This window comes from Talpa occidentalis, unplaced genomic scaffold (genome assembly GCF_014898055.3).
Source record: "Talpa occidentalis isolate TD23 unplaced genomic scaffold, MPIMG_talOcc4v2.1 talOcc4.4, whole genome shotgun sequence".
Lineage (NCBI taxonomy): Eukaryota > Metazoa > Chordata > Mammalia > Eulipotyphla > Talpidae > Talpa > Talpa occidentalis.
The window spans coordinates 60,638,659-60,661,235 of record NW_023604295.1 but is presented as its reverse complement, the minus strand read 5'-3'; the positions used below and the strand labels follow the sequence as shown (position 1 = coordinate 60,661,235).

At 35.4% G+C, this 22,577-nt stretch overlaps 1 protein-coding gene across 1 annotated transcript in view; it reads right to left on the bottom strand.

Moving 5' to 3' along the window:
* SENP7 (SUMO specific peptidase 7) overlaps positions 1 to 22,577 on the bottom strand; it is a 168,385-nt gene that overhangs the window by 136,787 nt on the left and 9,021 nt on the right. The window contains exons 2-5 of the mRNA XM_054700652.1: positions 19,887 to 19,939; positions 17,717 to 17,815; positions 9,421 to 9,518; positions 3,257 to 3,454 (exon numbers count right to left, since the gene is read on the bottom strand). Coding sequence (XP_054556627.1) covers positions 3,257 to 3,454; positions 9,421 to 9,518; positions 17,717 to 17,815; positions 19,887 to 19,939 — 448 coding nt within the window. The remainder of the gene's footprint in view (positions 1 to 3,256; positions 3,455 to 9,420; positions 9,519 to 17,716; positions 17,816 to 19,886; positions 19,940 to 22,577) is intronic.

Below are 22,577 nucleotides of genomic sequence, written 5' to 3'. Positions count from 1 at the left end.
ACAGGCGCGGGGACCTGGGCAGCCGCGATCCCAATCCGTGTTTGCTTTTCAACAGCGCTGCTTTTCCGCGCTATCCCAATCCCAATCCGTGTTTGCTTTTCCAGCACGCCGCTTTTCCGTGCGATCCCGATCCCGATCCGCGTTTGCTTTTCCAGCACACCGCTTTTCTGCGCAGGCTTACCGGGCGGTCGGGGCTGTGTGCTGGTGCTGGCCTCCTCCTGGGGGGCGGGGTCTCTGTTTAATGGCGACCAGAGCTCACCTCCGGCGAATCCTGCAGGGTTCTCCCCAGCTCCCGTTCACGGGGTGTGGTGGCTGCAATAGTTCCTTTCCACTCACAGTCCCGCTTGCTGCGTAGTTTGTTCTTGTTGGTCGTTTTAGTGTGTTTTTTTCCTCCTCTCTGCCGGTTGGAGAGTGCCAACTCTGTGGGTGGGGGAGGAGAGCAGGGTTCTGCGCTTTCCTCCCTTCTAGTCCTCTTTTATGGCAACTTTCTTCTTCGGGTAGTTTGCTGGAGTCACCCGTTTATCTTCCGTTTCCCAGTTCTCACTGGGACCTGCCGCTTTTCCTCCCTATTAACTTTTTTTAATGGGAGATCTTACTCGCAGCGTCTCCTCTCCGCCATGTTGCTCCGCCCTCTCTATCTATTTCCATTCTTAATTTCCATTACTTAAATGTCTTCTATGTAAGTTATTTTGACTGTACACTCCTTACCAGACACCTTACATGGAGCATCTTGGAACTCAAAAAACTCTTAAGTAGAGAAAATATTCCCACTTTTGGTAATTCTTGATTAATATTTGTATAAAGAATGGATATAGCATTCAATGGCTTAACAAAAAATGAATTATCTTCATTCTTCCTGCCAAACTTTATATCACCATGCTATATGGAACATGATACCAAAGACCATATCCATTTTTGCTTACTATCACTTGAGTCATGTATGAAATTTTCCTATAGTGTAACAACTGGGCCATGATTCAACAGTGGTCATCAAAATGTTCTTCTGCTTAATGCCAAATATGGTAGGAAATACAAAAATATGGTAGGAACAACAAATACAACAAATATGGTAGGAAATACAAAAATCCTAATTAATTGCCTGTTGATTAGCATGACCTGCAAATCAATACTGTGGACACAACAGTTGGTTCTTCTCTGCCAAAATTTTCCCATAGTTTTCCAATTTCATAAAAATGTTCAACTCTGGATATATCTTTCTCTTGCCTCCAAATCCTTCATTAACTTAGTTTGTGGTTTTCTTTTGCAGTAGCAAAGGTTATTTTGGAATTCTACAGGGAACTTGCAGTCTGGTGTACACTATGGGTTTGGAATTGTGGTGTCCCACACACCAAAAAAAAAAAAAATCTGAGGTTCATTTTCACAGATGTCAATTTTATTGAGCCATCTGGAATCTGGCAGAAGGAGTCCCACATCCTTGTCACCACTGTAACATCCTAAGTTAAAATAGGCTGCCTTGAAAGCTGTGTGGAGATTCCTCAACCAACTAAACATAGAGCTTCAATATGATCCAGCAATTCCACTCCTAGGTATTTACCCAAAGGACACAGAAACATCAATTCCAAAGAGCACCTGCACCCCTATGTTTATAGCAGCACTATTTACAATAGCTAAGCTTTGGAAACAACCCAAATGCCCAAAAATAGATGACTGGATCAAGAAGATGTGGTACATATACACCATGGAATATTACTCAGCATTCAAAATAGATAAACACATGCAATTTGCAGCAACATGGCTGGAGCTGGAAGGGATCATGCTCAGCAAAATAAGCCAGAAAGAAAAAGAAAAATACCAGATGGTCTCACTCATAGCAGGAATCTAGAAAACCTAAATAAGGAATCAGGAAAAAGAATAAGAAAGTAAAAATCAAATCAAAATCAACAAACAACTATGAACCAGAGACACACTATGGGGGGGTGGGGAAAGGAGGGATAGGAGTCAAAGTAAGGGGGTTGCAATTGTTTGAGGAATATAAAAATAAAATTTTTTAAAAAATAAAATGTTTTTTCCTAAAAAAAATAATAATAAAAATAAAATAGGCTGGATAATAAAACATAATAATACAAAATAATATAAAATACAATAATAAAATATAATAATAAAAATAAAAATAAAATACATTTTTCAATAGCTGGAGTTACAGAGGAGGAGGTGGTTAGGGTTAAGGACAAGTAGCATGAGGCTTGATGACTGCAAGCATTAGTCTTACATAAAGAAATTTATTCTATCACCAGTCTTGACACCAGCTCCAGCTGCAGTTGAAATACCCTTTTTAAAAAATTAATGTACAATATTATGTTCAGATGTCTCAGCAAGTTCTTGTATTTTAAAAAATATTGTGTTGAAAGTTAGCAGTTTTTATCTGGGTCTTAGGTTAAAGTACTTATGAGGTGTCATTCAAATTACAGACCACCTAACCAAAGCATAATCTAGCTAAAGACAGGTTTTCTAATTAAAAGCATGTACCTCCCTTTAAAAAATACTTATTTAACAATTAAAAGCATAATGGAAATACATTAAAAATACTATGTTACAAATCACAAATTTCAAAAACTAATTTCAACTCCAAACTCAATACACAATACTTTTTAAAAGTACACAACAAAACTAGTCTTTTAAGTTTTCAAAATTAAAATGCATTATTTGTTATTAAAAAATATCAGGGTAATATTTCAATATCATCTTCTTTGTATAAAAATGCATGTAAAATACAAGAAAACTCACAAGCAAAAAGTAGGAAGACTTGGACTGAAAAACATCTAAAAGTTATTTTTAAAAGGCAGAAAATAAAAGGTATATATATCTATAGATATATATATCTATAGATATATATATATATAGAGAGAGAGAGAGAGAAACAGAAATGTCTTTTTATTTTCTGCCTCTTTAACAAATATTTTAAATGCAATTTAATCAAGCCTATCTATCTACATATTCTTTTATTTTATATCATTAATAAATCTGTAAAAACATATACACATAAATCAAATTATTATGTAAACTAAATACAGTAAGGATACTTGTTTTTAAAAATAATTCTATGTTAACCTACTTAATAAAGTATAAAACTATCACCTGGTAAACTAAGGTTGTCAGCTTTAAGATTTGCTTTTGAGTGGGACACACCTATAATTGAAGATTTTCTTAACAATCATTTCCAACAATCTTATTTATAAGGTTATTGGACATATTTCAAATGTGGTAAGTTGAACAAAATCAATACTGAACAACATACCTTTCAGATAAATTAAGGCTTTGGTGAAGAGGTTCTAATTTTTGAAATGTCTCTAGGCTGTCAACAGATGTCGAAGGCAATGAGTCTGAGTGCACCTTGTTCCCATCACACAAATTAGCATCGTTTCTAGGTAGGGTCTTTCTGAATTTCCGTCCTAAATCCGTCCATAGGACATTCGTCAACATAACTTTGAGTTGCCTGTTACATACATAAATAATTAATGCATACAGTACTAAACATTGTATAACACATGAATTCATCACAAACTATATGAAAATCTGTAAGAGCACTAAGTTTCAGTTCTTGAAGAGTTTAGAGTAATAAATATCCTAAATTAAGAAATTTGCCTAGCCCTTCTCAAATATACATTCAAAAGTAATCTTACTTGGGCCTCCCCGGTGGTGCAGCGGTTGAGCGCTGGGTTGCAAAGCTGCCCACAGCCTCTGCAACACTGGTTCGATCCCCGGCTGCTCCCCAGCCACCAGCCACCAGAGGAGGGTCCCACATGGCACACAGACCTCTCCTGCCGCCCGCTGCTCCCCTCAGCAGTGTACTTTGGTCCTTCTGCCTGCTCTGCTCCCCGCTCTGGCCCTGGTGAATTCTCTCACCCTCCCGCACCTCTGGCTGTACCCAGTGCTTGTATAAATAAAAATAAATAAATCTTTAAAAAAAAAAACAAAAAACTCTTTAAAAAAAAAAAAAAAGAGTAATCTTATTTGGCCCACCACACTGACCATAAGGGGCCAAGCTACACAAAAAGCACTAGGTCCAAACTCCCATCACAAAGCCAGGCTAAATTCTCCTCTCCAACACTGGTTTGAGCCCTCATGCACAAGCCTCTAGTAAACCTACTAGTTTAACTACAGCTAGCTGACCCTGATGAATTCTTTATCTCTGAGGGCAAAGGACACATTCTTTTGTATCAATATCCTGTAGCACATTTTATGGTGACAGATGAGTGGATTAACACAGCTATTTAAAAAGATGAATATTTGTCATTAGACTAGAGAATCAAAGGGGATTATACTAAATGAAATAAGTCAGAAGGAAAAAGACAAATACTTATGGTTTAATTCATGTGCTAATTATACAGAAACAAACAAAAAGAAAAAAACAAACCCTAAGAGTCTGATTATAGAATTCAGGCACTAGAGGGGGAGGGTGAAAAGCAGGGGACCCAACACCCTATGGTGGGAGCTATGGGTGCCTTTGATGGTAGGTGTGGTACAGTAAGAGACATCTGAAGAGGTGTGATCCTATACCTACAAAGCATATTCAATGCTGCAAACCAATGTTATTTTAATAAAATTAATAACAAACAAGCACAATAAACAAGGAAAAAAACAATACTTCGAGGGGGGGAAAAAATCAGATTTCCAAAGTTACCATGTTATTAGATTCATATACTCAGTTTTCAACAAAAAAATCACAAGGCCTGCAAAGAAACAGCAAAGTATGGTCCATTCAAAGGGAAAAATAAATCAACAGAAACTAACCCTGAAAAAGACCTGAAGACAATTCTACTAAGCAAAGTCTTCATAACAACTATCTTAAAGATGCTTAAAAACTGAAGGAAGATTAGAAGGAAATCAATAAAATAACATATGAGTAAAATGGAAATATCAACGAAGAGACGGAACATCTTAAAAGAAACTAACAGGAAATTCTGGTGCTGAAAGTTCAATAAGCAAAACAAAAAAACATCACCAGAGGAATTTCAAAAGCAGATTAGAGCAGGCAGAAACAAGAATCAGCAAACATGAAGGCTAATTTTGTTTTCTTACATCTTTGTACTCCCCATAGTTCCCCAGCCACCCTATCACCTATGAACCATCACCATAGACAGCTGTATTCTTCCCTGCCCTGTTTTGACTTACCATCCCTTCCCCTCCCTTGCTATATGCCTCAGATCTATGGTTAGCTTGGAAAGACAACTTAATGACTAATGGCTGAGAGGATTATCTGGCACTGTGTCAGGGACATAAACACACACGCAAAATCAAACAGCAGGGCCTTTCTGGTGGCACAGGGGTTAAGTTACAGCACTATGAACCTATCCACAGCCACTGCAGCACAAATTTGATCCCCAGCCAGGGAGATAAACCACATGGCACAGTAGACCTCTCTTGTCTCACCCACGGCTCTCCTTAGCAGTCTGTTTCAGTAGATCTGCCTGTTCTGCTCCCCACTCTGTCTCTGATGAATCCTCTCACCTGCATCTCTAGCCTGGACATCAGTTCTTATATGCATAAATAAATAAGTCATTAAAAAAAAAAATAGCATAGTCAAAAAATAGTAATTCAGGGAGAATTTTATATCAAAGTGACAAACTCACAAAGGAAAGAGTAATAACCCAAAGCTAGTCACAAGCAAAGAGTGACCACCAAAGAGGGAAAAAAATAAGCAAACCTGAAGATAGAACAATGGAAATTGTCAAGTCTGAAGAAAAGGATAAAAAAGAAAATTAACAGAGCCTAAGGGAACCGTGTGACAGACCAACTTGACCACAGATAGGGATTCCAGAAAGAAAAAGGACAACAGAGCAGAGAAAATATTTGAAAAAATAATTATAAAAAGCTTCCCAAATTTGAAAAGAAACATCAACAGAAACATCCAAAAAGTTTAAAATACTCCATGTAAAATGAATTCACACAGATTCATTCTGAGATACATCATAAACTCTTGAAAGACAAAGACAAAAGGAGAGTCTTGAAAGGAGCAAGAAAAACATAATTGAGAGATACTCAATAAGATGATAAAGAAATTTCTCTTCATAAATTTTGAAAGCCAGATGGCAGTAGACTAATAAATTGAACATTCTGAAAGAAAAAAGCTGTCAACCAGAAGTCCTTTACTGACAAAACCGTTCTTCAAGAATGAGAAAGGAATTAAGACATTCCCAGACCAAAAAAAAAAAAAAAATCCTACCCTACAGGGAATGCTCAAAGAATATCATAAAGTGAAATGAAAAGACACTCCACTCTATACCATATGAAAAAATAAAGATCTCAATAAAGGTAAGTACATGAGCAATTATAAAAGTTATTCTATCGTGACATTGGTTTGTACTCTACCTTTTGTTTCCTACATGATTTAACAGACTAACACACTTCAAAATATTTGCCTAAAGGCTATTATTATTCCAACTTTGATTTATAACTATTTTTGGTCCTAAGTAGTTTTGACATAAGTTCTTTGCTGAAAGAATTTTCACCACATAACCAATTGGCCATAAGGCAAATTTGTCTCAAAAGATAAAATAACTGGTTGACTGATTTCAAGTTTAGTTTTAACTGACATATGCCATACTAAAAAATCCTAACATATGAAGTGTAAAAATCCTTCAGTGAACAATTCATTTCCAACCATTTAAAACAAATGGGTTGGTAATTAAGTCTCCAAGAACACTTATTATCAATTTTTTGGATAATTTAGATAAAATAGCTTGTTCTCTAATGTCATCTTACCAAATCCATCACAAATTAGAAGTTGGAAGCAAAAGGAGATTCAATCTCCTCCTACCTCCCCCAATTGAAATGGTAACATGATTCCCACAGAGCCTATATTTTTTAAAAATGAAAATATTCTTTTTGCTATTTGATAGTGGAAAATGTGTGTTATATACAGAATTTTGTGATTTGGCAGAGACTCAGGCTCAGATGATGTGGTAAAATGTAAGAACTAGGCCTGTTATGACAGTTTAAGTGTAGTTCAGATATATACTATCACTTATGTAAGTTACACATAATGATAAGAAACAGTAGTACCTATTTTCCGTTCATTTTACTTCCACGGAAATGTGAAAAGACTCACATGATATTTTTTGATATTAAGAACTTACATTCAATATTAGATTGTGAATCCTTCATGATCAACTTTGAGGAAGTATTGCTACTTTTTTTAAAACTCAAATACAACCAAACTGAAGCAATTATTTTATAATTAGTTATATAGTAGAAATTTTTGTGGCTGAAACTAGATGTGGTATGATTCCATTCATAAAGAATGTCAAAAAAAAAAAGCAAATATATAGAAAGAATAGATAATTGGTTGCCTTGAGCTGCAGGTAAAAAAAAGGAGAGTAGCTAATAATGAGCATGCAGTTTCTTTGGGGGTATAACAGAAATATTCTAAAATTTGATTGTGGTAATGGTTACAAAACTCTATAAATGCACTAAAATTACTAAGTTAGATTTCAAGTGGATGATTTGGTAAAATGTAAACATATTGCAATAGCTATTTAATTTTTAAAAAGGGGGGCCTCCCTGGTGGTGCAGTAGTTGATTGCTGGGTTGTGAAGCTGCCCACAGCCTCTGCAGCACCGGTTCGATTCCCGGCCGCCGGCAAGGGACCCACATGGTGCAGCAGACCTCTCCTGCTGCACCCGCTACTCCCTTCAGCAGTGTATTTCATCAGTCTGTCTGTTCTGCTCCCTGCTCTGGCTCTGGTGAATTATCTCACCCTCCCGCGTTTCTGACTGTACCCAGGGCTTGTATAAATAAATAAATAAAAATCTTTTTTAAAATAAATAAATAATAGTTTTTAAAAAGGGATACTGAAAGGTATTAGGATCTTTAAAAATAAGACCAAACACAGGAGACAGTATAAATAATACAAATGTATGAGGAATATTTTCCCCTTTCCAGATATATTTTTCTTGCATTTACTTCCCTGCACACAGTAGCAACTCATATTTCAGAAAGCCTAGCAGAACTCAGTAATATCTGTGACTAAATAAAAAATAAGTCTACTAATATCAAACCAAGTTTTCCAGAGATATACTAATATTCCTCCCCATAATAATTAGAAGATCTAAGTAAGGCCAATATTACTTATATTCAGACTTGGGAAAATTAAATGAGACAATTAAGGGTTAGCCTAATGCCTGGCATACAATAAACACTCATCTATTGAGCTAACAGCCTTAATTATAAAAAGTATTCAGATCCAGTGTGATAACAGTATTCATATTGTTCATTACTGACATTCCAGCAGGAATCATTAGTAGAGCAGGAAATAATAATACAACTTGGTAAGAATATTACATTTCATAACTAGGTACTTAAGTGCAAATTCTATAAACTCATTGGTAATGAAAATGAGATCAATAAAGGTGGAAAATGAAACTTGAGTAATAGAAGTTTTGAACTATGCAAGGCTTTCAGGATCTATCTCTATCATCAAACAACCTTGCATATGCAAATCTTTTAGGGAATGTTAATTTTTTACTAAAAATATGATTTCTCTACTTGTAGCACTCTACCTTGGTTCAAATTATATTTGAAACAAATATAATTTTTAGTATGATCTCAGTAATATTTAAAGAAACCAACTCTGTAAACTGAGTGTGTGGTTATTCTGAGGCTTAATACATAATCATTGCAACATCATGCTGCCCTGTTCACCGTTACAATTTTATCCCCTGTTAGAGGATCAGGAGTAACCGATGTTTGTATATTTCCTCAGACAATTTACCTAAAAGGGAAGAATAAAACTAAGTAACAGTGCTTTGATATAAAGTCAAGAATTCCCATTAATCTTCTAGTTTGTGTGACTTCCCCAAAATTTTAATTTTTACTTTACTATTGTCATTTTTTTATTCATTCACTATTCTAAAAAGAAAACTCAATACCCTTTTGTAAAATAACAACTTTTTAATCACTTGCTGATTCCAAATCTAAAATGCTCTAAATTCCTTCTGTTGATAGTTGCAAGTTGAATTCCCCCCGATATTTAATTCGTTATGTCCATTAACAAACACTATGATTTGAATCACAATTGCTAAGTGGAGCATCTTTTTCACTACAGACTACAAATGATTAATTAAGCATTATAATTTGTGTGTGTGTGTGTGTGTGTGTGTGTGTATGCTGTTTTATCAGCTGAAGTTTTCAATGGACAAATGTTTTTAATGGACAAGATGTTTTCAATCAAGATGTCTTCAAATGGACAAAAACAAGGGGTTAAAGATGACTTAGAGGAAGTTAGGAGTTTGGAAAGAACCTCAGAGGCCACTGAGTCCAATCCTTATGTTTTAAAAGTTGCAGTAATGAAAAAATAAATAAATAAAAGTTGCAGTAATGGAGACGCAAAGAGTTTAAATGAATTGCCCATAGAAACACTATTTATACAAAGTATGAATCCATCATGTGTCACACACATACCTTTCTGATGAGTTCACAGAAGTGACAGGATGCCCACGGACACCTTTTTTACTTTCATGATCAAGAGAGAGGACTTTATTTCTTAGGCTTCTTTTCCACTAGGAAAAAAAAGCGGGGGGGGGGGGATTTTAATAATAAATATAGCAATGAACATAAAAACATAGACAGATAAGAGGCACTGAATTTTTCATTTAGAAATTCAAGATAAACAGCCAAATCCCATAACTTACAGGTAAAAAAATGTGCAATCTACAAAAAATCCTGGCTCTTTTGCTAGTACAGATACGTAAGTCCACCAAAAAGTAGTACAAAGAGATTTAAAAATTTCAAGGTTTAGGAAATCGACATTTTGAAATTCTGAAGCTTATGAAAATTATAAAAACCTTTAAAGGAAATAATAAAAATTATTACATGCCAAGTTAAATAGGACTATGATTCTGAAGTAACTGCATTTTTAACAATTGGAAGGGATTATAATTGGTTCCCCAGGAATTGTTTCATGGATACTGTTTGGAAAGAATCAAATATATTGCTCATAGGTAACAAAATGAAAAGACAACCTACCAAATGTGAGAACATGACTGCAAAGCACATATTTGTGTGTTAATGTGTATGTTAATATCCCAAATATTTATAAACTCTCACAACTCATTAGCAAAAAAAGTCTGACTTGTTTAGTTGGCAGAGGATCTGAAATGACATTTTAGCAAAGAAGACTTACAGGAATGAGGGGTACATGGGTACTCTCTGTAGTATTCCCTCAATTTTTCTGTAAACCTAAAACTATTCTGAGCTCTGCTAATTAAAAAAGTAAATAAACTGATAATACCAAGAGCTGACAAGGATACACAGCATCTAGCACTCTCTACATATTGCTGGTGGGAATGCAAAATTGTGTACTTTGGAATCAATTTGGAAATAAACACTAAATATCATTCAGAAATTTTACTCATGGGTATTTATCCTGGAAAAACTAAAACAGGTTCATACAAAAACCATACGCAAATATTTATAGCAGTTTTATTACTAATGGCCAAAAACTATTAACAACCCATATGTCTTTCAATGGCAGAACCAATAAACAGAAATATTAATACACACAACGTGGAAGAATTATAATAGCATTATGCAGAATAAAAACTCTCAAAACATTATATTCTCTATTTTTGCATTTATGTGACATTCTGCAAAATATGTAGTATAGGTACAGAAAAAGTTACCACCATTTATGGGTGGGGATAGAGAGCATCTACAAAGGGAATGGCACCAATGAAGGTTTTCAGAATGATGGACTCGTCCAATATGTGCATTGTGATGATAATAATATGAGTCTATATATATCTTATAACTCACAGATCTGTATACTGAGAAAAAAGAAGTATAAATACAAACACACACCTTTATTATGGTATGGTTATAAAAGTGTATACCTTTGTCAAAACTCACAGAACATTTAAAATGGATTGATTTAATTGTGTGAAAATTAATCCTCAATAATATTTAATGCAGTATATACACATTAATTTTTAATGAGGTACAGCAGAAACTTACATGTTATAATACCATGTTACTTCAATTTTTAAAAGTAGGTTAAAAGGGAGGGCAAAAGGTTTAAACACATATCATAAAAATATACATAATGGCCAAGCAATATATAAAAATTGTTTTAGGGCCTCCCCGGTGGCACAATGATTGAGCGCTGGGTTGTGAAGCTGCCCACAGCCCCTGTGGCGCCGGTTCAATCCCCGGCCGCCGGGCGAGGGCCTCACATGGCGCGCAGACCTCTCCTGCCGCCTGCTGCTCCCCTCAGCAGTGTATTTCCTCGGTCTGCCTGTTCTGTTCCCCACTCTGTCTCTGGTGAATTCTCTCACCCTCCTGCGCTTCTGACTGTACCCATAGTGCTTGTATAAGTAAATAAATAAATCTTAAAAAAAAAAAATAGCAACCCTTAAAAAAAATAAATAAACTGTTTTAACACTATTAGTCATCAGGGAAATGAAAATTAAAATTAACTCCAAAAGACCATCAACAAAGAAATACTGTAAATAGTGTTATATCCTAATGTAATCAAGTATTAGTTAACAATAAAAAGGAATAAACTACTGATGGATGCAAAATAGGGATGGACTTCAACAACATTTTACTGAGCAAAAGAAGTCTAACACTGGAGTATAAATTGTTTAAACAGGCAAAACTATCTTATGGAAATCAGAAGATTGGTTGCCAAGAGTGGATGAGGCTGGGGGCAGGAGCAACAAAAAGATATAATAGAAAGGGACTCAGGAACTTTCGAAGCTTATGACAATGCTCTAATTTCACTGGGATATTGATTACATATGTTTGTTTACACTAGTCAAAAGATCTGTGCAGCTTACTTGATATAATTATATCTCAATAAAAATCACAAATAAATGAGTAAGCTAAAATTGTGTTAAAAGGGCCTCTCTGGTGGAGCAGGGGTTAAGACACAACGTGTGAAGCCATCCACAGCCACTGCAGCATGAGTTCAATCCCCGGCCAGGGAGCAACCCACATGGCGCAGCAGACCCCTCCTGACTTGCCCGCTGCTCCCTTCAGCAGTGTGTTTCAGTCAGCCTACCTGTTCAGTCTCTGGTGAATCCTCTCACCCCCCCATACCTCTGGCCTGTACCCCAGTTCTTGTGTGCATAAATAAATAAATCTTTTTTAAAAATTGTGTTAAAGACTATGGAAAAGGATACTTACCCCATTCTCTTTCACTGAAACTCACTAAAAAACAACTTCAAAAAAATGTGAAAGAAACAATGAAGCAAGACACTGACATACTCTCAAACTCCACAAACTATGAAGTACACTTGAATACTGTGAATCTAAGCCAACAAGGACACACCATACTCTTGATATATGTGCCACTTCAAATCTCAAACAGGATACATATTTCTCAAAAGTTAAGTGTCACTATCCTAAGGAAGATATCCAACTAGGGCATTAAACTACTTATAGGAAAGAAAGTCGGACTCTGAAGAGGACTTGTTCATTCCATGGATTAGCAGGAGCCAAAGGAGAAATAAAGCTGCTAGCATCTCAGGAGGAAAAAAAAAAAAAAAGACTTCCAAAATGAAGAGGAGGTAAGGAAAAAGGAGAAGACACCAGATTATACCACAAAGATAATACCTAAAATGTAAAGCACATCTGCCAAAAACTAAAAAAAGGTATGTAATGTATTCCCCAAGGGTAAAGGAAAAACAAATTTAGTAAGATACTGCTTAAGAAAACTCAACAAAAAGCATCTTTCTACTTCCAAGAAATAATGTGTATATTAAAAATTATATATGTTGTATATATAATTTTACTCCACAATAAATTCTATATTCTAAAACATAAAATAAAATTTTCTTATAATAACATTTTTTCTTCCTTTTTAATTGGCAACAATTTTACTTCAAGATACAACCCAATGCTAGTAAGTTTGTAGAAAAATGAGAACTCTCATTGTGGCAATATAAATGGGTGCAAATTTCCAGTGAGAGAATTTTGCAATATTTACTGAAATTTAATATACAAATTTCCTTAGAACTATAATTCCACTTAAAAATTGCTCCCTATGAAGAAAAAATGACGTTCACTGCAGTATTATTTCCATTAGTAAAACTCTGGAAACAACCAAATTGTCTAATCAATACACTAAGTAAATATAGTATATCTATATGATAGAGCACTACAAAATCATCACAAATTAAAGAGGTAGATCTAGATTTGTGAAAATAGAAAAAAAATATTAATTAACTAAAAACAGCAAAGCACAAGTCAGTATATTTTATGATCCCTTTTCTGCAACAATTGAAAAATAACAAACTTACATGTGGGCATATGCATATTTTTCCTTGAAAAGAATGGGGAAAAAACTGTTAATAGTGATTGCCTTTAGGAAAAAAGGACAGAAAAGAATTCTTTATTCACATTACCTCACACCTTTCTATAAAGCCCAAATTTTCTAACTTTAGGCAAATTTTTTTCTTTTTATGTCAAAAGAAGTCATCTGGTCCCATTTATTATTACCCCTTTTTTGTACCTTACATAAAAAACCATCGAATGTATGACTGAATAATTAAATTTTTAATAGTTTTAAAGCAACTAATATTAATGACAAACATTTCCTCTGAGAACAAGTTATAGCAAATGGTAAATTTTTCTTGTCTGCATATTTGGAGAAGTGAGTCTTTAAAAATTATACAGTTGTGGGACCTCCCTGGTGGCGCAGCAGTTGAGCGCTGGGTTGCGAAGCTGCCCGCAGCCTCTGCAGCGCCGGTTCGATCCCCGGCTGCTCCTTGGCCACTGAAGGAGGGTCCCACATGGCGCGCAGACCTCTCCTGCCGCCCGTTGCTCCCCTCAGCAGTGTGCTTCGGTCCCCCTGCCTGTTCTGATCCCCGCTCTGGCTCTGGTGAATTCTCTCACCCTCCCGCGCTTCTGACTGTACCTAGTGCTTGTATAAATAAGTAAATAAATCTTTTAAAAAATAAAAAAATAAAAACACTATCTTTAAAAAAAAAATTATAGTTATGTAAATGAATGGCAAAACAATGAAATTTGAGAAGGGAAATTTTTTTCTTGTCTGTAACATAAAAACACGTATTTAAGATATGTTAAAAATTGTTACCCTAACCCAAGTATTAATATTACAAAAATGTTCAACAAAAAGCAATTTACAGGGACCTCCCTAGTGGCACAAGGGGTTAAGTCGCAGCACTATGAAGCTATACACAGCCACTGCAGCACTGCACAGAGTTTGATCCCTGGCAATCCAGGGAGCTAACCCACATGGTGCATCAGACCTCTCACATCTCACCAGCTGCTCCTCTCAGCAGTCTATTTTTCAGTAGATCTGTCTGTTCTGTTCCCCATTCTATCTCTGGTGAATTCTCTCACCTGCCCTGCACCTCCAGCCTGGACCCCAGTTCTTGTATGCATAAATAAATAAAAATTAATCTTTCAAAAAAATTGGAAAAAAATAAATGCTGAAGAGAATGTGGAGATAAAGGAACTCTCTTACACTGCTAATGGGAATGTAAACTGGTCCAGTCACTATGGAAAGCTGAGTGGATGTTCCTCAGAACACTAAAAATGGACCTACCACATGATATAGCAATTCCACTCCAAAGGACACAAAACACTAATTCAAAAGGAAACCTGCCACTCCTATGTTTACTATAGCACTACTTACAATAGCCAAGATATGGAAACAATCCAAATGCCCCAAAATAGATGAATGGGTCAAAAAGTTGTGGCATATTTATACAATGGAATATTACACAGTGATCAAAAAAGACAAACTCATGCCACTTGCAGTAACATGAATGGAGATGGATGGGATTATGCTAGTGAAAATTAGTCAGAAGGAAAAAGATAAATACTGAATGGTCTCAGTTATATGTAGAATATAGAGAAACCAAATAAAAGGTCCAAGAAAAAGTCAAAACTAGCAAGCTGGCCATCGAACTAAGGCATACAGCAAAGGAACAGGTGCAAAACAGGGGAGGTATGAACACAAGGGAATATGCTGATGGTTTACAGGTGATTCAGTAGAAGGAGAACTATGAGGGCTACAACAATGTAGGAAAAAAATATTAATAAAATGTTATCCCAAAGTGCTACAATTATGAACTGAATCGTGCCTCCCCAAAATTCTTATGTTGAAGTTCAAACCACCAATATGGACTATATGTGGAGACAGGGCCTTTACAGAAGTTAACTGAGGTTAAATGAGGTTGCTTGGGACCCCAACAACAAGTTTGATGCCATTATAAGAAGAGAAAGAAATATTAGGGTTATGGGCAATAGAGAAAAGGCCATATGAGAATACAGTAAGAATATGGCTACCTATAAGCTAAGAAGAGAGGTTCAAGAGAAACCAACTCTACTGGCACCTTAATCTTGGACTTCAGCCTCCAGAACAGTGAGAAAGAAGTTTCTGTTATATAAGTCACCTAGTCTGTATTATTCTGTTATGTTGGTCCTAGCAGATTAATAATCTTCAAATGAATAAATTGAAAAAAATCTAAGAAAAAAAATTTTAATCAACTAAGATTTGTGCCAGACAAAAGAAAAAAGGTACTTAAAAGCGGTTATCTTAAACACTTAATCATAAAATTCTTAATGGTGATAAAATTAAAGCCCAGATTTATACAGAATATTTTTCATATCATATTAACTATGTCAACATTTAAGATATACCCTCTCAAAAGAGTCTAAAAAACTTAATATTCTAGTAAACTTAAAAAATAATTTAATTGACAGTAATGACATTTAAATTTCATGAAGAAAACAAGCATGCACTAGGTATGAGTTTCTTTTTCAAATTAAATTTTATTTCACGTTGATAGAGACCACAAAAAAACCTTGCATAGTCTCATAGCCCATTTCAACAGAATAGTGTTTGCCATAAGTTAGATCTTGTTGCTCTGTATAACAGAAAAAAAGTTTATATTCTTCAAAATAAAACAAAATAACTTAGTAAATGATTGTTTAAAAATCTTAAATTCAGAAGCACAAGGCTTCTATATAGTCATTAGTAATTATTTCCTTTATCAATTAGCACCCATTTATAAAGATGCATTCCTAAAAAATAAATAAGAATATATTCCTAGGGCCTCCCTGGTGGTGCAAGGGGTTAAGATGCAGCCTATGAGGCTGTCTGCAGCCACTGCAGCACGAGTTCGATCCCCATCTGGGGAGGTACCCACATGGCGCAGCAGACCTCTCCTGACTCACCCACTGCTCCCCTCAGCAGTGTATTTCAATCAATCTGCCTGTTCTTTCTCCCACTTTCTCCCACTCTATCCTCTCACCCCCCACACCTCTGGCCTGTACCCCAGCTCCTGTATGCATAAATAAATAAATCTTTAATTAAAAAAATATATATTCCTAACATTGTTTAGTCAGTTGGAAAACAGCAGAAAAATGAACAATTAAGGAATAGCAAACATACATTTTTGCTACATATTAAACAGTCTGGTAACTACATCATATTTATTGAGTTTTGACTAAACTATTACCTGTAGATTTGTTTTCAAATAATTTTATCAGTAATCTGAAAACCTCACCTATTTAAAATCAAATAATTATAAGTTTTATGTTACACAAAAACTAATTTTTAAAAATCACAACTAAAGTGAAAATTTCAAAATTTTCAATTTGTCAGATAAAAAGTAAAGTAAAATTTCTAATGGAGGTTGATTTTCAACAGAAGTTAGTTTGAAATATATATATGCAAAATACATATTAAAAAAACGAGCAACAACAAATGTTGGCGAGGTTGTGGACAAAAAGGAACTCTCCTGCACTGTTGGTGGGAGTGCAAACTGGTCCAACCACTATGGAGAGCTGTGTGGAGATTTCTTGACCTACTAAACATAGAGCCTCCATATGATCCAGCAATTCCACTCCTAGGTATTTACCCAAAGGACACAGAAACATCAATTCCAAAGAGCACCTGCACCCCTATGTTTATAGCAGCACTGTTTACAATAGCTAAGCTTTGGAAACAACCCAAATGCCCAAAAATAGATGACTGGATCAAGAAGATGTGGTACATATACACCATGGAATATTACTCAGCATTCAAAAAAGATAAACACATGTAATTTGCAGCAACATGGGGTGCTGGAAGGGATCATGCTCAGCAAAATAAGCCAGAAAGAAAAAGAAAAATACTGGATGGTCTCACTCATAGCAGGAATCTAGAAAACTTAAATAAGGGACCAGGAAAAAGAATAACTATAAGAAAGTAAAAATCAAAATCAACAAATAACTATGAACAAGAGACACTCTATGGGGGGTGGGGGGCGGGGAAAGGAGGGCTTGGGGTAAAAATAAGGGTGTTGTAATTGTATGGGGATATAAAAAATAAAATTTAAATTTAAAAAAATTCCTTAATATGAAACAAAAAAAAAATATATTGATGAATGAAAAATACATATGTGTAAAATAAGTAAAATAAAACTATGCTTTAAGGATAATCATTTTAGAGCAAATCACCTTAGAAATTACAGGCTTAAAAATCCCAGAACACACTACATTATGACCCAATTATCCTTTGTCTATGGAAAAATAAAACCACAAAACCAGTCTCTGTCTCCTTTCCAATATTCTTTATCTTATTTTAAACTATTAATTGAAGATTCTAATAGTTAAATAAATCTAATCTGAAATTAAATAAGAAATGAAAATCCAAAATGGACATATAATTTAAATTCAGTTTTACTAAAATATTTTTAAACATATCAAATAAGGTTTTATACTTAAATCAGTTTTTATTTACCCTCTGCAAAGGGATATCCCAGCGTTCTGAGCTTCTGAGTTTAGAGAGTGATGACTGAACATGAACCTCCTCTGGTTTTGTATTTAACATCTTTTTGATCTGAAACCAGAATTAGAAAATAATCAGTTTGACTGAAATATAAATAACATTTGAATCAGCTAACAGAACCATATTATCCTGCATTAATATTCTGCTATTTTAGTTTTAAATTCAGTGCTTAATATTTTGGCAGTTAAATACAATTTGATTTAAAAAAAAAAAAAACCTTGCAATTACTATAGAGGTAGATAGATAATAACAATAGCTTCCTAACTATTCTCTTACCTCCAGTTTCCTAATCTTTCAAATGCTATCCCTAGAGATCTCTAATTTGCAAATTTAAATATGGTTACAATATTTAAAAACAAGAATAAAGACATCCCTTACTTAGAGATAAAACTTAAACCGGACTCTTCCACATCACCCACACATTGCAAATTCTGCCCAACCACATTGAGTTTACTCAACCTCTCCAAACCAGTCCTATTATACACTAAACTTTTTGTACATACTGCTCCCTCAATCTAGAATGCCCTTTTCTTGCTCACAATTATCCTCTCATCCACACAACTGTCACTACCACACCACAACATTCTTATCTTTGGTACATTCGTACAATGCACTAGGTATATTGACATACATCATTTATATTATACACAGACCATATAATTATTTATCTACATTTCTGCTCTCCATACAGTATAAGTTCTTAAAGAGAGGGCCCTGACTTAGTCACCTCTATATCTCCAAATTACATGGCTCATGATACAGAGAAGAGCACATCACTTTGTGGTATTCTTCCCCAAAATCCATAACTTTAATCTAATCACAAGTAACCCTAGACAAACCCAAACTGAGGAGTATTTCACAAAATACTGACCAGTCATGAAAGAAAAGACTGATGAACTATCATATACTAAGGACATACACAGGATCCTTGATTGGATCCTGGAACAGAAAGATGAAATTAGTGCAAAAACTGAAGAAATCCAAATAATGCCTATAGTTGGTATAAAATATATCAATCTTTAAAATCTTTAAATAAATAAATAAATAAATTATATCAATATTTCTTATTTTTGGTTATTATTCTTTGATTATATAAGATATTGACATGGGGGAAGCTGAATGAAGGGTAGAGAGAAATTCTGTACTATTTCTGTAACTCTTCTGTAAGTCTAAAGTTACTTGAAAACAAAAAGCTAAAAAAAGACTGTACTGCATCTAAAAATAAGAAAGAAAAATGTATTTACTCAATATTATTAATGTCTTATGGTAGAATATCAGATTAAATTCCATGAAGCAGTAGTCTAAAGCAGAGACTTTCACTTCCCTGGAGTCACTAAACAGAAAAGAAGTCAACAAAAAGGTATTTAAAATCAGGTATGGTAGCAATGCAAGATTTTCATTTTTATCTCTCTCATTTACTATAAATTAAATCCAGAATTTTAGATGGAGAAACCATACCCCGCATATCCGAAATAAGAAAAAGTAGAGGAAAGGTACCTGCAGTTCTGCTCTCTGAGCAGTCTTGTAAGGTACTTGATTCCCTCTCACAGCTCTCCTTTATGATCTTTCCCTCCCTCTTTGTTGTGGAAAGTGTACCAAGTTAAAGTTCTCTGTGCATAAGATAGATTATCTTTCTAAAAAACAGATTAATTTGGGCCTCCCTGGTGGAGCAAGGGGTTAAGACGCAACCTATGAAGCTCACTGCAGCACAAGCTCAATCCCCACCTTGGGAGCTACCCACATGGCACAGCAGATCTCTCCTCTCTCGCCCGCTGCTCCCCTCAGCAGTGTATTTCAGTCAATCTTCCTGTTCTGTTCCCCACTCTGTCTCTGGTGAATTCTCTCACTCCCCACACCTGTGGCCTGTACCCCAGTTCTTGCATGTACAAATAAATAAATCTTAAAAAAAAAAAAAATTAATTTTTTGAGGTCTGGGAAGTATATCTATTCATCTTACAATTATAAATAAGGCTGGTCCCAGAAAGGGTTTTCTGGTTAACACTTGGTTAAAAAAGAAAATAACAGTGATCAATTTAAGTTTTACAGTATTTTTAGATAAACAAATACAGTCAATACAGAAAAGAAAATACATTCAATGAACAAGAGCAAAACTAATGCATACCTTATGTAACTCAGAAGATGAAGACTTTTTCCTTTTTCCTTCTGTGACAATTTCTACAAAGACATGGCAAAAATTATCATTTAATATCTAAATAATATAAGTAAATAAATCCTTTCACAGTCATCCTGTGCTTTAAATTAAACTCTTGTTGGAGTTAGAATTTATACTGATATATTCTACAAAACCAGAACTAAACATGAAGGTCAAAAAACAGAAGAGTAGCAGAATCTCGCAAAGTCTCCATTTAACAACATATGTATAATAACAACTTTTTTAAAAGAAGAAACTTAGGAAGCTCCCTAGTGGCACAGGGGTTAAGTCTCAGCATTATCAAGCTATCAGCAGACACTGCAGCATAAGTTCGACCTCCAGCCAGGTTGCTAACCCACAGATTAGCCAGGTTGCTAATCTCACCCATTGCTCCCTTCAGCAGTGTATTTCAGTAGATCCACCTGCTCTTTTCCCCAGTGTTTGATGAATCCTCTCACCCCCCATACCTCTGACCTGCACCCCTGTTCTTGAATGCATAAATAAAAATGAATCTTTAAAAAGAAGAAGAAACTGAGGTCCAAAGCCTAAATCAGAAATTCCCTGACAAAAAGCCTCCCATCCAGTAAGGAGCTCAATAAATGTTGATTGAACCCAATGGCCAAAGTCTTTGTAGATAATGAAGAAAGACAAAGCAGAGGTAAGAGCTAGAAGTTGGATTATTCTACAAAAAACACTTTTAGTTTTACTACAAGCTCAGTATGTGACTGGAAATGGTTGAACTCTTTGCCAACATTTTTCAAACTTCTTGTGAAGTTTTCTTTTATGAATTCTTTTAATCAGGAAATATTTGTTCAAGGTCCACGATGGGCCTAGCACTGTGCAAGGCAGTGAATATAGAGCAGTGAGTAAAAAAGCCTCCTGGAATTCACAGTTAATTGCAATATTTCATATCACATAATTCACAACAAAAATGGTAATATCCCTATGTATGTGGTCACTACTTTTGATAAACACACCACTGCAATTCAGTAGGAAAGGGATAACTTTTTCAATAAGTAATACTGAAGCAATTTGATAACAAAGAAGGGAGGGCCTCCCCTGGTGGCGCAGTGATTGAGTGCTGGGCTGCGAAGCTGCCCGCAGCCTCTGCAATGCCGGTTCGATCCCCAGCCACTGGGTGAGGGTCCCACATGGCGTGCAGACCTCTCCTGCCGCCTGCTGCTCCCCTCAGCAGTGTACTTTCGTCAGTCTGCCTGTTCTGTTCCCCACTCTGGCTCTGGTGAATTCTCTCCCCCTCCCGCGCTTCTGACTGTACCCAGTGCTTGTATAAATAAATAAATAAATCTTTTTTTAAAAAAAGGGGAAAAAATAAGCCTTGACCTCTACCTCACACTATACACAAAAATCAACCTGAATGGATCACAGAGCTAAATGTCAAAGATAAAACAGTGTTACTAGAATAAAAAGATAGTAAATACCTTCATGATCATGTAGTAAATAAAAATTTCTCAGACAACACACAAGTAGACTAACCATAAAGAGAAAGATTAATAAATTCGGCTTCATTAAAATTAAGAAATTCTATTTATCATACTTCATCACAAGAGAGTAAGAAGGGAAGTCAAATTGGAAGATCATTTATGATCCATGTATTTCGATATAGCACTGTGATTGTTGGTAATAGTACTGTGTAACATGTACATCAAGGGTCTCATCACCAAAATATATAGAGAACTCCTACAGGGACCCCTGGTGGCCTATGGGTTAAGTCTCAGCCCTGCTATCACCACTACATCCTGAGTTGGATCCCGGCCAGGGAGCTAACCCACATGTCACAGCAGACCTCTCCTGTCTCACATGCGTCTCCCCTCGGCAGGGTATTTCAATAGATCCTCCTACTCTGCTCCCCACTCGGTTTCTGGTGAATCCTCTCATCCCCCCTCCTGCTCCTCTGGCCTATACCCCAGTTCTCCTACACACAAAAAATAAATAAATAAAATCTTTTAAAAATAAATAAATAGGGCCTCAAGGGGTTAAGCACAGCACTCTGAAGCTATCCACAGCCTCTGCAACATGAATTCGATCCCCAGCCTGCCAGGGAGCTATCCACATGGCGCAGCAGACCTCTCCTGTCTTGCCTGCTGTTCCCATCAGCAATGTCTTTCAGTCAGTCTGCCTGTTCTGTTGCCCACTCTGTCTCTGATGAATCTTCTCACCCGCCGCACCTCTGGCCTGTACCCCAGTTTTTGTATGCATAAATAAATCTTTAAAAATAAATAAATAAATACATTTAAAATATGAATTAAATACTCTAAGAGACCTTAGTATATCATTATTAGCATATAGAAAATAGCATATAGAAAATACTCTCTATTCTCAATCTCAATATGAGTCAAACAATTTAAAAATATGACTTTTTCTTAAGCACCTTGTGAAATAATTCATTCACTTACTTATCCCATAAACAGCTATTTAAGATGTTTTAACATCTACTTAGAAGATTTTTTTTTTAGAATTACAAACTTTTTTTAATTTTTTATTATTTTTTATATCATTTTTCATTTTTGCACAACGTATGCATTTTCATCTTTGTTACAGTCTCTATACAATTCCCACCCTCCCCTTGCTTTGATCCCACTCCCTCCTCCCCGCCCCTGCACTAAGTACTTTACACGAATTACTGTATTTAATCCTTACAAA